General features: G+C 35.9%; 2 protein-coding genes and 1 pseudogene across 4 annotated transcripts; all 3 read left to right on the forward strand.

Annotated features, from left to right (window-relative positions):
- Positions 1 to 2398: 2398 nt before the first annotated feature.
- Positions 2399 to 4087, forward strand: LOC122136257. Of its 3 annotated transcripts, none has more exons than XR_006154047.1 (4): positions 2399 to 2538; positions 2707 to 2799; positions 2951 to 3131; positions 3354 to 4087. XR_006154047.1 is itself a non-coding variant. In XM_042718729.1 (4 exons), the coding sequence occupies exons 1-4, from the start codon at positions 2469 to 2471 to the stop codon at positions 3630 to 3632; spliced, it is 627 nt and encodes a 208-aa protein (XP_042574663.1). In that variant the 5' UTR covers positions 2399 to 2468; the 3' UTR covers positions 3633 to 4087. The 3 variants fall into 3 exon arrangements, 1 of the variants encoding a protein (XP_042574663.1); XM_042718729.1 differs by having other exon boundaries at positions 2399 to 2542; XR_006154048.1 differs by having other exon boundaries at positions 2951 to 4087.
- Positions 4088 to 4509: 422 nt separating this feature from the next.
- On the forward strand, positions 4510 to 9261 carry LOC109110774 (annotated as a pseudogene).
- A 5120-nt stretch (positions 9262 to 14381) lies between these two features.
- Positions 14382 to 15771, forward strand: LOC122136317 (C-C motif chemokine 21a-like). Its single transcript, XM_042719171.1, has 4 exons — positions 14382 to 14426; positions 14733 to 14862; positions 15141 to 15252; positions 15443 to 15771. The coding sequence occupies exons 1-4, from the start codon at positions 14382 to 14384 to the stop codon at positions 15705 to 15707; spliced, it is 552 nt and encodes a 183-aa protein (XP_042575105.1). The 3' UTR covers positions 15708 to 15771.
- The last annotated feature ends 465 nt before the right edge of the window (positions 15772 to 16236 follow it).

Consider the following 16236-nt stretch of genomic DNA (forward strand, 5'->3'; position numbering starts at 1 on the left):
CATTACAATAGTCCAGTCCAGAGGTCATGAATGCATAAACTAGCTTTTCTGCATCAGAAACAGGTAACGTTTTGTAGCTTAAGACAAGTTGCTGTCTAATATAACACCCAGATTTTTGACTGTAGAGGAAGTAACAGTACATCCGTCTAATTGCAAATTGTAATATATGAGATTCTGTGTACTGTTTTTTGGTCCAATAAGTAATATCTCTGTCTTATCCAAAATTAACAGGAGAAAATGAATGGTCATCCAATCATACATTTTTAACGCACTCTGTTAGCTGGCCTCGTTGGGATATATAGTTGAGTATCATCAGCATAACAGTGGAAACTAATCCTGTATTTTCTAATAATATTACCAAGAGGCAACATGTATATTGAAAATAGCAGAGGACCTAGGACAGATCCTTGTGGCACTCCATATTTTACTGGTGATAAATGAGATGACTCCCCATTTAAATAAACAAAGTGGTAGCAAACGGACAGGTAGGATCTAAACCATCTTAAAGCCTGCCCTTGAATACCTGTATAGTCATGTAATCGATCTATTAGTATGTCGTGATCTATGGTGTCGAATGCAGCACTAAGATCAAGTAAAATGAGATGCAGCCTTGGTCTGATGCAAGAAGCTAGTCATTTGTAATTTTAACAAGTGCAGTTTCTGTGCTATGGTGGGGCCTGAAACCTGAATGAATTTCTTCATAGAGATAATTTTTTCTACAATTTTAGACATAAATGGGAGATTTGAAATGGGTCTGTAATTTGCCAGTTCACCAGGATGTAGTTGTGGTTTCTTAATAAGAGGCTTAATAACCGCCAGCTTGAATGGTTTTGGGACGTGACCTAAAGATAACGACGAGTTAATAATATTGAGAAGCAGTTCTTCTGCTACAGGTAACAACTCTTTCAGTAATTTAGTGGGTACAGGATCTAATAAACATGTTGTTGGTTTAGATGCAGTGATAAGTTTATTTAGCTCTTCCTGTCCTATAGTTGTAAAACACTGCAGTTTATCTTTGTATGCGATGGATGAAACTGAAGTATTAGACGCTGTTGAATTTACATGTGTTATTGTATTTCTGATGTTATCTATTTTATAAGTGAAGAAATTCATAAAGTCATTACTATTAAACTGTGAGGGAATATTTAGATTGGGTGGCGTCTGGTTATTTGTTAATCTAGCCACTGTGCTAAATAAAAACCTTGGATTGTGTTGGTTATTTTCTATGAGTTTGTGGATATGCTCGGCCCTGGCAGTTTTTAGAGCCTGCCTATAGCTGGACATACTGTTTTTCTACGCAATTCTAAAAACTTCCAAGTTAGTTTTTCTCCATTTGCGCTGAAGACTACGAGTTTCTTTCTTGAGAGAATGGGTATTACTGTTATACCATGGCACAGTACGTTTTTCTCTAACATTTTTCAATTTGATGGGGCCAACAGCTTCTAATGTATTAGAGAAGATAGTGCCCATGTTGCCAGTCATTTCGTCTAGTTCATGTGTATTTATGGGTACACAGAGTACAGTATTGTACAGTTACAAAATAAAATGCTTCAGTTTACAGGACCTTCACAAATTGAAAAAAATCATAAAGCAAAAACAAACTGATCCACATTCTCTGATCCTTATTTTGTACAAGTTTAAAATTTGTTCTTTCTTAAAAAAATAAATAAATAAATAAATACACTGCCAAACTGCTCTAACCAAATGACTTAAACGTACCTGGAGTTATAATTACAGCCTTGTGGCTCCTGTGTTCATTTTGGGGTCTTGTCTTCACATGGTTGGCTATTCAGTTCTATTTTCTGCTATCTAAATTGTTTCTTTTTTAATATTAATAAACCATAACGTTTGGATCATTCTCTCCTCTGTCACTGAGTTAACTGCTCGTTAAAGTGATTACTTTCTCATAATAAACTTTCAACCACAAGGATCTGATATGGACTCTGATACTGCTTGCATGATACTGTAAAAGCCCCTAAATGTGGTGGGGGGGAAGAAGCAGGCCCCCATGACCTAAAAAACAGGAAATATATCAAACAGAGTTAAAAGTACAGCAAAGTTCAATTTGTCAGTAATAGGTGATACTATTCATTATATTAAACATTATATTAAAATTACATGTTTCAAATACAGATTGTGTTAAATGTTCTTCTTTCCAACTATGATAGTTTAAAAAAAATGTAAATATTGATTTCATGTTGTGTCTGGATCTTACACAGACAACAACAGTTCATTGGACATTTTTGTCACCACATGTGACATTTTATGACCTGTCATTATTAATAAAAACCTTGACCAGTGTTCTGGGTAGTGGTTTGTTTAGTATTACCCAAGTTTTCTGCTTGTGGTGGCGTCTGAGTGGAGCTGTATCGGTGGGCGGTTGTTCCATGTGTCCCAGTTCAGGGCTGAGCTTAAATAGACACTGTCTTTCTTGAGGGTCACATCACGGGTGACAACCAAACTAGAAAATGAAGTCGTGGATGTTGGGTTTCTATGCAGTTCTGCTGCTGTGGCTTCTGGTCTTGTTTTCAAGTCAAGGTGGGTTTCACGCATTCTTACTAATATACAGAAAGTCTTGTATGAATTGGCACTAGATTCATTACTGATGATGGATATGGTGATGCTAATTGGATTTGTAAGGTTTTTAAATTGATAGTTTAAATTAATTCTTTTTTTATCTCCAATCGATGCTCTTGTTATATCAAGCTGTCTAACAACTACAGATACTAAAGTTCCTCTGAAGAATCTGCTTAGCTACACAATCCAGAGCAAACCCTTGTTCTCTGTGGATGCTGCGAGGTGAGAATCTATTCAGATTATTGCAAATTTATCTTGTACTGTTAAGACATGAACATAAGGCAGAATAAAAGCTTTATTTTACCTAATATTGTTCATAGAAGGACTGGGAAATGTGTAATAATACAGTAGCTTGTTTTGTTTGATTCTGTAGATTTCTTACAATCAAAAGAAAAATAATCTGCTCAGATCCCTCCTCATCACGGGCCAAAAAAGCAATGAGTTACCTGGATGAAAAGAACAAAAAACTGCAGTCAGTATCAAACAAAACAGCTCATCATTCTGTGACTGGTTTCAAAGAATATGTCAACCACAAATACAACATCAGCTCAGAGGTAACATATTAATAAGACATTTGAATGCAATTTATTTGAATTAAAATAATTTGCCTATAAATCATCTTGTAAGTAAAGAAACCAGATTTCCATTAAAATTTACTGCAGAGTTCAAGAAAACATTGTGTGTTATTGCAATTTAATACCCTTTACAATTACTATTAAGTATTTATGTTCAGTCTAAAGGTATTTTAAAATGTTCATTAATATGCACATTTACAGCTCTACAAACCAATATGCACTCCTCCAGTGGAGAACTCACAGAAAATAGAAATAAGAGGACACACAACACACAAAACAGAAATCCCAAGAATCAAACCACTGGAACAGGACTGGAGAGGATCTTCTGAAACCACAGAGACAGTTCAGCTGGATGGGCCGAAATGGGAGGAAGGGGGAGAGACAGAGTCTTTATTAATGTCATCAACCATCATGCATGAGCCATATATTATCAGTGGTTACTTTTGCTTAAGGGAGAAGTTTAAATACTTGGGGTCTTAATTATATAATTTGCAGCCCTAAATATGAGTGAAATTTTATGCATGAGAATATTTGCCAATATTTGACAACTATTTAGATTTTATCTGTATCTGTATGGAAACATTTTGGTATGCAGTGCCTTTTTAACCACGACTTATAATGAAAACCTGTGTGGAGAAGATATTTTTAGCATTGCATTAAGAAAAAGATGTCAATTTTGTCGTCCGCAAGGTTTTGTAGTGATTTATGGTGCATTCTAGACAACTTTATAAGATGCCAGCAACAATTGAGAACGCTGAATTCCAATTGCTTTTAAAATACACTCACCTGGTAATCAGAAATTAATGGGAAGGTCACTGAAAAATGTTCAAGGCTGTTTTGCTTAGCAATATAATTGTAATTGTAAACAAAAATAATCATCTTAATGACACTGGACTGACCTGCACATATGGGCTTTAGTAAGGCACTTGTATTAACCTGAGGGTAGTGTTGTTGTGATGTCAACTTTTGGTTTGTAGTTTTGCTCTGTTCCCGTTTCACTCTGGATTATTTCTTGTTAAGCCCGGAATACACCAAGCCGACGATCGGCTGTTTGCTATCGTCGGGCTGATGGCGAGTGACGGTTGGGCTAGTTTTGGTATGTTCCACTTGTCGGCTCTCGTCGGGCTCAAATTTGCGGCAGTTTGCCCAAATCAACATGTTGAATCAGAGTCTGGGACGTCGGCACGAATGAGAGCTCTGATTGGATGTTCAGTTTAGCAAACGAGTCAGTGCCGAGAATTAACGCAAAAGTGATGAAAACAAGCATGTGAATGAAGGCGGTATACAGACAGAAGGCTGTTTAAATGTTACGTGATCTTTCCCAATCATTCTAATACGTGAATGTTTTCATAACAACATGAGCCGCTTAAAATGATTAAAGTTATTAATGTTACTGATATTCAAAATGGTAAGCAATCGCTGCTTTGTTTACATTTCGTATATACAGTATCTGCGTTTATCTCGTATATCTTTCATGACAACTGTGAGGGGGGTGAATTTTTTTATAACTCATCCGTTGAAATTATATTAAGCTTTAAAGTTCTGCATAATTAAGGGCGGGGCCACTTGAGTGGCAGGTGGATTGCCGCTGTTGAGAATGCCGTTGCGCTAGGTGGGCGTGGCTTCAGCAACCAGCTCCCGCCTTTTTGCCCATTTTCGATTATCCGGGAGAGTCGTGTGGTGACGCGCTGCCAAGATGGCTGCGGCCCGCTCTGCACACTTTGAGCTTCAAATCCGCTCTTCAGGAGTCTATGGGTGACGTCACGGACACTACGTCCATGTTTTTATACAGTCTATGGTTACAAGCGCAGCTTTTTGGTCCGACGCTGCCGACGCATTCGTCGTCGCTAGTTCTTTGAAGTTGGCTTGGTGTGTCCCGGACTTTAGTCCTATTAAACTTTTGTATATACTGATAATGGAAAAATCATATTTATGAGTTGACTGCACACAGAAGTCAAAGTTATGAGTAGGAAATTTGAATGCCTGAGTTTCCATGTTGGGGGGTTGTCAAACTTATAGCAAAATTTGGTAGTTCTGTATGATGTTTCAGGGTTGGCATCATCTGAGGTCCTCTGAGGGGTTGGCATCATCTCTTCTCAGGTGTTCTGGATCCAGACTAGAGCTTGTGTAAATCCTGTGGCAAAACAGAGAAACAAATAGAGGCATAATTAGCATAGCTGCTGTTCCAACCAAGTAAAATTAATGAGTTTAACCCAAGCTAAAGAATAATAATGCACATTTGATCAGATATAACTGCAATCTAAAATGATGTGATGCATTATTTGAATGCGTTGCCAAAGAGATGTGTTTTTAATCTAGATTTAAACAAAGAGGGTGTGTCTGAACCCCGAACATTATCAGGAAGGCTATTCCAGAATTTGGGAGCCAAATGCTCTACCTCCTTTATTGGACTTTGCTATAGGTACTACCAAAAGTCCAGTGTTTTGTGACCTTAAGGAGCGTGATGGATTGTAGTGTGCTAGGACTAATTAGGTACGCAGGAGCTAAACCATTAAGGGCCTTATAGGTGAGTAATAATATTTTGTAACTGATATGGAACTTAACAGGTAGCCAGTGCAGAGACTGTAAAATTGGGATAATATGATCATATTTTCTTGGCCTGGTATGAACTCTAGCTGCTGCATTTTGGACTACCAGCTTGTTTATTGAAGATGCAGGACAACCACCTAGTAGTGCATAACAATAGTCCAGTCTAGAGGTCATGAATGCATGAACTAGCTTTTCTGCATCAGAAACAGGTAAAGTGTTTCATAGCTTGGCAATGTTTCTAAGATGGAAGAGTGCTGTTTTTGTAACATGGGAAATATGGTTTTCAAAAGACAAGTTGTTGTCTAATATAACACCCAGATTTTTGACTGTAGAGGAAGTAACAGTAAATCCGTCTAGTTGCAAATTGTAATCTACGAGATTCTGTGTACTCTTTTTTGGTCTAATAAGTAATATATCTGTCTTATCCGAATTTGACAGGAGAAAATTAATGGTCATCCAATCTTTTACATTTTTTACACACTCTGTTAGCTAGTCTCTTTGAAATATATAGTTGAGTATCATCAGCATAACAGTGGAAACTAATCTTGTATTTTCTAATAATATTACTAAGGGGCAACATGTATATTGAAAATAGCAGAGGACCTAGGACAGATCCTTGTGGCACTCCATATTTTACTGGTGATAAATGAGATGACTCCCCATTTAAATAAACAAAGTGGTAGCGAACGGACAGGTAGGATCTAAACCATCTTAAAGCCTGCCCTTGAATACCTGTATAGTCATGTAATCGATCTATTAGTATGTTGTGATCTATGGTGTCGAATGCAGCACTAAAATCAAGTAAAATGAGATGCAGCCTTGGTCTGATGCAAGAAGCAAGTCATTTGTAATTTTAACAAGTGCAGTTTCTGTGCTATGGTGGGGCCTGAAACTCGACTGAAATTCTTCATAGAGATATTTTTTTCTACAATTTTAGACATAAATGGAAGATTTGAAATGGGTCTGTAATTTGCCAGTTCACTAGGATGTAGTTGTGGTTTCTTAATAAGAGGCTTAATAACCACCAGCTTGAATGGTTTTGGGACGTGACCTAAAGATAACGACGAGTTAATAATATTGAGAAGCAGTTCTCCTGCTACAGGTAACAACTCTTTCAGTAATTTAGTGGGTACAGGATCTAATAAACATGTTGTTGGTTTAGATGCAGTGATAAGTTTATTTAGCTCTTCCTGTCCTATAGTTGTAAAGCACTGCAGTTTATCTTTGTATGCGATGGATGAAACTGAAGTATTAGACGCTGTTGAATTTACATTTGTTATTGTATTTCTGATGTTATCTATTTTATAAGTGAAGAAATTCATAAAGTCATTACTATTAAACTGTGGGGGAATATTTAGATTGGTGGCGTCTGGTTATCTGTTAATCTAGCCACTGTTCTAAATAAAAGCCTTGGATTGTGTTGGTTATTTTCTATGAGTTTGTGGATATGCCCGGCCCTGGCAGTTTTTAGAGCCTGTCTATAGCTGGACATACTGTTTTTCTACGCAATTCTAAAAACTTCCAAGTTAGTTTTTCTCCATTTGCGTTCAAGACTACGAGTTTCTTTCTTGAGAGAGTGGGTATTACTGTTATACCATGGCACAGTACGTTTTTCTCTAACCTTTTTCAATTTGATGGGGGCAACAGATTCTAATGTATTAGAGAAGATAGTGCCCATGTTGCCAGTCATTTCGTCTAGTTCATGTGTACTTATGGGTACACAGAGTACAGTATTGTACAGTTACAAAATAAAATGCTTCAGTTTACAGGACCTTCACAAATTGAAAAAAATCATAAAGCAAAAACAAACTGATCCACATTCTTTGATCCTTATTTTGTACAAGTTTAAAATTTGTTCTTTCTTAAAAAAAAAATAAAATACACTGCCAAACTGCTCTAACCAAATGACTTAAACGTACCTGGAGTTATAATTACAGCCTTGTGGCTCCTGTGTTCATTTTGGAGTCTTGTCTTCACATTGTCGGCTGTTCATTTCTATTTTCTGCTATCTAAATTGTTTCTTTTTTAACATTAATAAACCATAACGTTTGGATCATTCTCTCCTCTGTCATTGAGTTAACTGTTCGTTAAAGTGATTACTTTCTCATAATAAACGTTCAACCACAAGGATCTGATATGCACTCTGATACTGCTTGCATGATAAAAGCCCCTAAATGTGGTGGGGGGAAAGAAGCAGGCTACCATGACCTAAAAAACAGGAAATACATCAAACAGAGTTAAAATTACAGCAAAGTTTAATTTGTCAGTTATAGGTGATGCTATTCATTATATTAAACATTATATTAAAATTACATGTTTCAAATACAGATTGTGTTAAATGTCCTTCTTTCCAACTATGATAGTTTATCAATATGTAAATATTGATTTCATGTTGTGTCTGGATCTTACACAGACAACAACAGTTCATTGGACATTTTTGTCACCATATGTGACATTTTATGACCTGTCATTATTAATAAAAACCTTGACCAGTGTTCTGGGTAGTGGTTTGTTTAGTATTACACAAGTTTTCTGCTTGTGGTGGCGTGAGAGTGGAGCTGTATCGGTGGGCGGTTGTTCCATGTGTCCCAGTTCAGGGCAGAGCTTAAATAGACACTCGACTTTCTTGAGGGTCACATCACGGGTGACAACCATACTAGAAAATGAAGTCGTGGATGTTGGGTTACTATGCAGTTCTGCTGCTGTGGCTTCTGGTCTTGTTCTCAAGTCAAGGTGGGTTTCACGCATTCTTACTAATATACAGAAAGTCTTGTATGAATTGGCACTAGATTCATTACTGATGGTGGAAATGGTGATGCTAATTGGATTTGTAAGGTTTTTAAATTGAAAGTTTAAATTAATTTCCTTTAATCTCCAACAGATGCTCTTGTTATATCAAGCTGTCTAACAACTACAGATACTAAAGTTCCTCTGAAGAATCTGGTTAGCTACACAATCCAGAGCAAACCCTTGTTCTCTGTGGATGCTGCGAGGTGAGAATCTATTCAGATTATTGCAAATTTATCTTGTACTATTAAGACATGAACTTAAGGCAGGATAAAAGCTTTATTTTACCTAATATTGTTCATAGAAGGACTGGGAAATGTGTAATAATACAATATCTTGTTTTGTTTGATTCTGTAGATTTCTTACAATCAAAAGAAAAATAATCTGCTCAGATCCCTCCTCATCATGGGCCAAAAAAGCCATGAATTACCTGGATGAAAAGAACAAAAAACTGCAGTCAGTATCAAACAAAACAGCTCATTAGTCTGTGACACCGGTTCCTGTGAATACATCCACCACAAATAGGACTCGGTTATCGGCACAGATTTAAATGCTGACCCCCTTGGATGAAAATTGTTGGGTGAACTGTATGATTTTGCGTTTTTAAAGGTTTTCTCTTTATTGTACTTCATTGTACATCACACACCTTAAGTTGCGATTTAAAAAAAATATATATCAATGTATAGGATTACTTTTAAAAAGACTGTTTTCGTAATTGTATATGTTTTATATATATATCTATAATTTGTATTTTATTAAAATTATTAAAATATTTGATTATGTATTTTTGTTTTATTGTATGTATAGAGACAATGTTGTCAAATAAACTAAAATCCTCTGTGTCCGACTACTTTTAAGTAATTTATTTAAGTAATTTAATCTATGTAGCTTTAAATATCAATATTTTAAGTCAAATGAAATTATTGAAGTTATTTTTCAGAAAATAGATGGACCACTGTCTGGACATTTGAAGTAAACTTAAATGTACAAGGCATTCTACAAAAAGGTAAAAATCAATATGGTATAGTAACAGTTTAACCACTTGTGAGCAATGAAACATCATAAGCGATGATAAACCAAATCGAGATGCCTCTGACTAAATTCTATCCTGCACTGTAGGATGAACTGAAAACATTAAAAAAAAAAAAAAACACATCACAAATTATACAAGACTTTTAGGGTAAATGTAAAAAAATATGTCTTGAATAGACAAATAAAATACAGCGGTAGCTCTTGCTATTTACTAGTTGCTTATTAACACGCATATTGCCTGTTCATTAGTACTTATAAAGCACATATTAATGCCTTATTCTGCATGGCCATATTTTAGATTCCCTAATCCACACCACACCTAAACTTAACAACTACCATACTAAATATTAATAAGCAGCAAATTAGGAGTTTGTTCAGGGAAAACTCTTATTTAATAGTGAATATGTGTTCCTTATTCTAGAGTGTTAGCGCTACTTTGATTAACTCTGCCGGCTATTGCGCAGAAAGTACTTTAGTGTAAATAGTATGTTACTTCTATTTACACTGTATCACTATTTGCACTTAATGTAAAAAAAAAAAAAATAAATAAAAAAAAAACTATTTGTTGCTTAGTTCAAGTAGCATCTATCACTATTTACACTGAGTGTCCTATAAACAGCATTTTTACACTAAAGGTAAATAGCTGCTGCCTTTATATCTTAGATTTAATTGATCAAACTATGATTTTTCTAACTGTTCTTCTAGCACACAAATAATTAATTAATATACACTTTAGTAGGTAATTGTTTTTCTAAACACCCACTTCCCCAATTCTGAGGAATAGTGAATGTCCTCGTTGCTTTCCTGTGGTTAATTTGGCCAGTCATCAACGTCATAGCTCCTTGCGGGTTTCCAGCTGTGCTAAATAGAAAGAAGACAACTTTCTACCAGCTCTCGTTTAACACCCATGGGGCACAGAATGAAGCGAAAGATGAGCATTGTGGAAAGCAGGGCCATGCAGAGACCTTTGGAGGGGCAAGTGCTCAAAGATTAAAAGGGTCACATGGAACACGGCTTTAAATAGGGGTGTGCTCCTTTCTGATACATGTATCGAAATGGATGCTTCTGTATTGATACAGCAGCAAATGCCATGACGCAGTTTTGAAAAAGAATCACAGAACAGAAAAGACCATTTTAAGTAATATATATATATATATATATATATATATATATATATATATATATATATATATATATATATATATATATATATATATATAAATATTTAAATATTTTAAATATATTTTTTCTTAATTACTCTGGAATAAGAAACTGAATTATATTATTATTATTATTATTATTGAGTTTATAGGGTATGATGGTTTTGCTGTTGTAAACACTACAGTTGCTGTTGTAGGAAAAAAAAAAAATCTTATTCTATTCTAATCCTGCTCTGAAATATTCATTTTTTTAATGATAATGATAATAAAAACAGGACTGATAAGTATAATTTGGAGGATGAGAAAATCGGTACTGTTTTACCAGTGTTGTGATAATTATTTTTAAGGCACTCTACGTTTTTTTAATAAATACTGTAATAATAATAATTCAAAGTATGAATAGTTTTTAGTCAGATAACATTAAAAAAGACAAGACCCCTCGACGTCCTTTAAACTTTTCCCAGTCAAACAGCAAAAACTAAAGAGAACAGGCACCTTTGTTTATAGGCTATTGCTGTGTAAATATTTATTTTTATAATAAATATTTAATTTTAATAAAATGTTATTCAGGCAGGTGGGTTCACGTAGAGGGTTTTAGATTTAAATCTACATTTAAATTCAAAGAGACAGTATCGATAGTCTATGCATCACCTGCCTTATTCTGTGATAGAAAATGGGAAAAACTTGTTCATAGTTACTTTTTAAAGCAATCATAAAATTGTCATTAGGAAAATATTGAACAATAATATTATAGCTGTCACGAATCCTGTCCATGAACTTCCGTCCACTTGCCACTAGAGGTCGCCCTCCCACTATATTAACTCTCACACCACATAGACTGTTACATATCATCCTGGACTACATTTCCCATGCTCCATTGCACCAATCACAAGCTCACCTGAAACCAATCACACACAGCTGCTACCAATAACACACACTATATTAATCAGTCTCACGCCACAATTCAACGCCGAGTATTGCATGCACATGTTGCTAGTCAGTGATAGTTATGTTACAGAGCCTGCTTAAGTTTCCTAGTCTTAGCTTAGTCTTGCTTTGTCTGTTTTCTCTGTTCTGATTCTTGCCTGAGTATTTTGGATTACCCTTTCATCTTGTCTTTTGAATTTTGTTTGCACCTTGCCTGGACTATTGCTTGTGTTCCTTGGATTACCCCTCTTGTCAAGCCCTCTGGATTCTGTTTGCCGATCGAAGACCCACACCTGTTTAACGGATTACCTTTGTGTCTTGTCTGTGCCATATGTGTTTGCTGGTGTTCAACCCTGCCTGTTTCTGACCATGTCTTCTAATATAGCTTTGCAAATGTACCCACACGTCTCACTTCGTTTTCGCCCTGTAACAATAGCCCCTTGCCGCAGCTAATGTTATTTCCACAGGCTACACACAGCAATATAAACAACAGCTGTACATGCTCTCTTCACGTCGTTCTTGTATAATAATAATTTAATATAAGTATACAAGCACACTGCTTCACTCAGAACTCCACTTACCAGCAGCTGTGGACGTGTAGTGCGCAACATTATTAACGTGAGGGATGGTGCCAGATGAGATCATAAGATTAAAGGTCATCACTTGAATCATTTTATTTACGGCTAAATTATTATTAATTAATTTTTACTAATAGTTGGATTGAGCAGGCCTTCATAAAAGGGTATTTAATTACAAAACATTTAAATAAATAATTAAAAATGCCTTAACAAAAGAGCACATTGTGCATCAAGGGGAAAAGGGGCAGGTGCTACTAATGCTACTAGACACTGCATTATACTAGACTGGAGAACTGATAGCCTTCCAGCCATAACATTTACATGTATTAGTTTAGCAGATGCCTTTATCCAATACGACAGGGATAGGCAACTTCGGTCCTGGAGGGCCACTGTCCTGCTGAGTTTAGCTCCAACCCTAATTAAACACACCTGTGCAAGGCAATCAGTGTTTTTGGGATTACTAGATAGATACAGGCAGGTGAGTTTTTATGAGGGCTGAAGCTAAATTCTGCAGGATAGTGGCCCTCCAGGACCGGAGTTGCCTATCCCTGCAATACGACATATAAATGAGGAACATTTAGAAGCAATTTTTCAAAGATTATCTTATAAATGAACAGTCAAAGACTAGATGATATGATGGAAAAGTATATGGGTGGCCCATTGTGATGCTCCATAATGGCTAAAATCAAAGGAGCAATGCTTTCCAGATTAGTGGTATAGAGGGTGTGAGAAAGCAAAACCTCACTGAAAGAGCTCAATATGTAGGTTCATGGTGGGGATGCTTTGCAAACTGTCGACCAAACTGTAGGAGGAACAACATCCTAATTCACAGAGCTAGCATTGGTTTGGTGGGGTTTCCCCCCTTGTTTAGTTTCCACGTGTGTTATTTCCAAGACATGCGTTTTAACATTCTCTTTTAACTAAACAAATGCTATCAAATACTATATGACACCACAGAGGCATAACAGACATGAATACATTTTCGACAGATGTTGTATGTGTGATGACACAGGAAGTACAGTCATGTGTAGATACGCCCAGGAGCAGTTTCACATGTCAGGGTTGCATTTGGTTTTGAGTGACGGTGAAAGTGCACCTGTGGCTTACTTACAGATGAACTGCTTTAAATATTTGCATGTGGTTTGTCTTTTACCCCTCTCATTTTCCTCTCTTGTTGACGGTCCAGTCTTTAGTCACGTTTACTGTCAATTGACTGAAATGGAACATGTTATTATTTGAATTTAGACATGAAAAATCCATACTGGTTATTCTATATTTTACTTCTGTAATTTGACAAAAACTGATAGGATCAAAAATTGGGCTCAGTGGTTGGTGGGAAGGAGTAAAAGATATTGTTTCAGGCTGAAAATTAGAATTGTTTCAGAGGCAAAGTGTGTAAAGCTTACAAGGACAAAGCGATGACCAATAAATCATTCATAATAAGACCCAAAACATACATTAAGATGCAATTTATTTTCATCAAGGATAGTGAAAAAATCTATCATTATATATCAATATATCAAACAACTATTTTGAATAATAGTCTAATAATATTCAAAATGTTACTGTTTTTGATCAAATAAATGCAGTTCTGGTGAGCCACTTAAAACACTTTCAAAAACATTTACATATCTTACCTATCCCAAACTTCTGAAAAGTAGTGTATGCGCATTTAGTTACTAAGTGTTCCTGTAGCTGAAACAGTAGATGGAGCTAGCAACTTTAAGGTCATGGGTTCAATTACCTGAAAATGCATGAACTGAAGAAAAAAAATGCACCTTACAATGTAAGTCACTTTGGATAAAAATGTCCGCCAACTGCATGTTTTGTCACTCAGATCACTGGGGACTTATTTATCACTTTGTTTGATGACCTTCATCCCAGACTGTAGGTGAATAAACCCTGTCTCTGGCTGAAGGCCCCATCCAGGCATTTGTTCCACTGAGCCCCAATTTAACCACAAATAAACCTATTGGTTAGCTAGCCTAGCTTCTTCTTCGGTAATGCTACAATTAAAGTCCAGTAAGAGAAGTTGATTTTAAATGATTGTATTATCTTACAGAGATTAGCCTAAAGCTGCTGTCATATTAGGGAAAATGCAAAAAAAAGGTCCATTGTTGATTTCCAATAGTGTTCCAATAGGTACAGCTCATACAGAAGTACATTTCAAAAGAAACAGCTTTATGTTGGTCAACATGGCAAATTCATGTGACCAGTTTGAACACGAGCAAAATCTGTGTGTAGGACAGCCGTAGAAATTGTAACTGCAAATTAAAGCTTCGCCTAAAGAAAAATATCACCTCGTAGTATGTAAAGAGAAAAGCAAACACTTATTGTATAAAGTGAGGAAAAAAGCAACAACAAAATAAGTTCATGAATCAATGAATAATGATTTCCAGTCCCATATTAGTCATTTTGTTGTGTTTATGACCAGTGGAGATTTAAAATGACAGCTTTATTCCAGTCTGTGGGGAACTGAATTAGCAGCACATAGTCTTCCACTGGGCAGCCATGTTACCACAGATACTACCATGTCTAGAGGGTAGGCAGATGTGCGGTTTCCTCCTCCTTTAATACTATTGTCCAAGTTGGTCAGAGCAGTTCGGCCAGAAGACTTGAACAAGATGATGCTGATTTTCACGGCTTGTGTTTTTTGGATCGTTTTCGGGTCCTTCAGTGTGTTTGCTGGTAAGTTTTTCTCTGTGAATGAGGTGCATATATGCCTTGTGGTATGGTTTGAAATAAAGTGAGAGTGAAGTTGAAGTCTGAGCATATGTGGTTTTGAGACTTTACCTCTGTAGCTCTGCTGTAGAACCGAGTGGTTTTGTGTACATGTTGACTTTGCTTAGGAATAAAATGAAAACTTTTTTACTGAAACCAAAATATGAAGTATGAAATTAAATATGGATTAATCATAGCAATTGATTTGTCAGCATTTGTTTTTACATGTACAGATGGACGTCCAGTGAGCTGTTGCCTCAAAATAAGATGCAGAAAAATACCTTTTGACAAAGTGTTGAATTACAGAATACAAACTACAGCACTGTGTCCTATAAATGCAGTTGTGTAAGTAAACCACAGTAGACAAGGTCATAAGATAAACTAGACTGTCTGCTTAACTTTGCTAGAAATACATACATTGCAATAAAGACAGCAGAAAGATTTCAATATGAAGTTATCTTTGCTAAAGTACATAAAAAGATACAGATAAATCTGCTAATATGAGCAATAATAACAAAATATCCTTCCTTTCCAGGATCCAGACTGTATCTGGGAAAAGACTCTGTTGCGATCCTTTCAGCGACTGGACAAAGAGAGTCATGTGGAAGGTGGATGAAGCAAAGAAGAAGGCCAGAGAGCAGGATCCTGTACCTGCAGAAAGAGCATCAACGGCTGGGAGCAGACGAAGGGCAGATCCAGTAACAGCAATAAAGTTGCCACTAAATAGCCAATGGAACAGAGTAACAGCAAGACAGAAGAGTAAAGGTAAAGCTAAAGACAACCACAAATGGGTCTCATAAGGGTGCCAAAGAAATGAGAAAAAAGAGGTGTAAAAGGAAATAATATGAATTGTGAGAACAAAAACTGTGGAAAATGTCGTGCTAAACATTACACACTGACATTTGTAATTTTTTTTAATTTTATTGATTTATATTTTTTAAATAATGTATATTGTTTTTTTTTTTTTTTTTTTTTTTTTTTTTTTTTTTGTAGCTAACCCTACATTTTAAATGTAAACTATATGTCTGTGACTGGTAATGTTATTGTTTGACATAAACAAACCCTTTCTTAATTACTCGCAGCAAGAATGTAAACTGGTTAATAAATAATAATAAATAAATTCTGTAATACACAGACGTATATGTTTTGAAGCATATATTTTGATCTTTCCACAGACCCTCTGCAGTTCCTTCATGAACCCCCAGGTGTCCATATACCCCAACTGAAAACCCTAGTAACCTAGCCAAAATAAGAAGTGTCTAACATGACAGATCCAGTTTACTCTTTAAGTGCTTTTTGTTCTCTAAGTGATAGATATGTGCAGCTGTC

Source organism: Cyprinus carpio, chromosome B2, assembly GCF_018340385.1.
Source record: "Cyprinus carpio isolate SPL01 chromosome B2, ASM1834038v1, whole genome shotgun sequence".
Taxonomy (NCBI): Eukaryota; Metazoa; Chordata; class Actinopteri; order Cypriniformes; family Cyprinidae; genus Cyprinus; species Cyprinus carpio.

Coding starts and splice junctions, on each gene's coding strand:
- LOC122136317 (XM_042719171.1), top strand. CDS start 14,382: ATGGCAAATTCATGTGACCAGTTTGAACACGAGCAAAATCTGTGT. Junction 14,427..14,732: donor AACACGAGCAAAATCTGTGT/GTAGGACAGCCG, acceptor TCTAGAGGGTAG/GCAGATGTGCGGTTTCCTCC. Junction 14,863..15,140: donor GATCGTTTTCGGGTCCTTCA/GTGTGTTTGCTG, acceptor TTACATGTACAG/ATGGACGTCCAGTGAGCTGT.
- LOC122136257 (XM_042718729.1), top strand. CDS start 2,469: ATGAAGTCGTGGATGTTGGGTTTCTATGCAGTTCTGCTGCTGTGGCTT. Junction 2,543..2,706: donor TTGTTTTCAAGTCAAGGTGG/GTTTCACGCATT, acceptor TGTTATATCAAG/CTGTCTAACAACTACAGATA. Junction 3,132..3,353: donor AATACAACATCAGCTCAGAG/GTAACATATTAA, acceptor GCACATTTACAG/CTCTACAAACCAATATGCAC.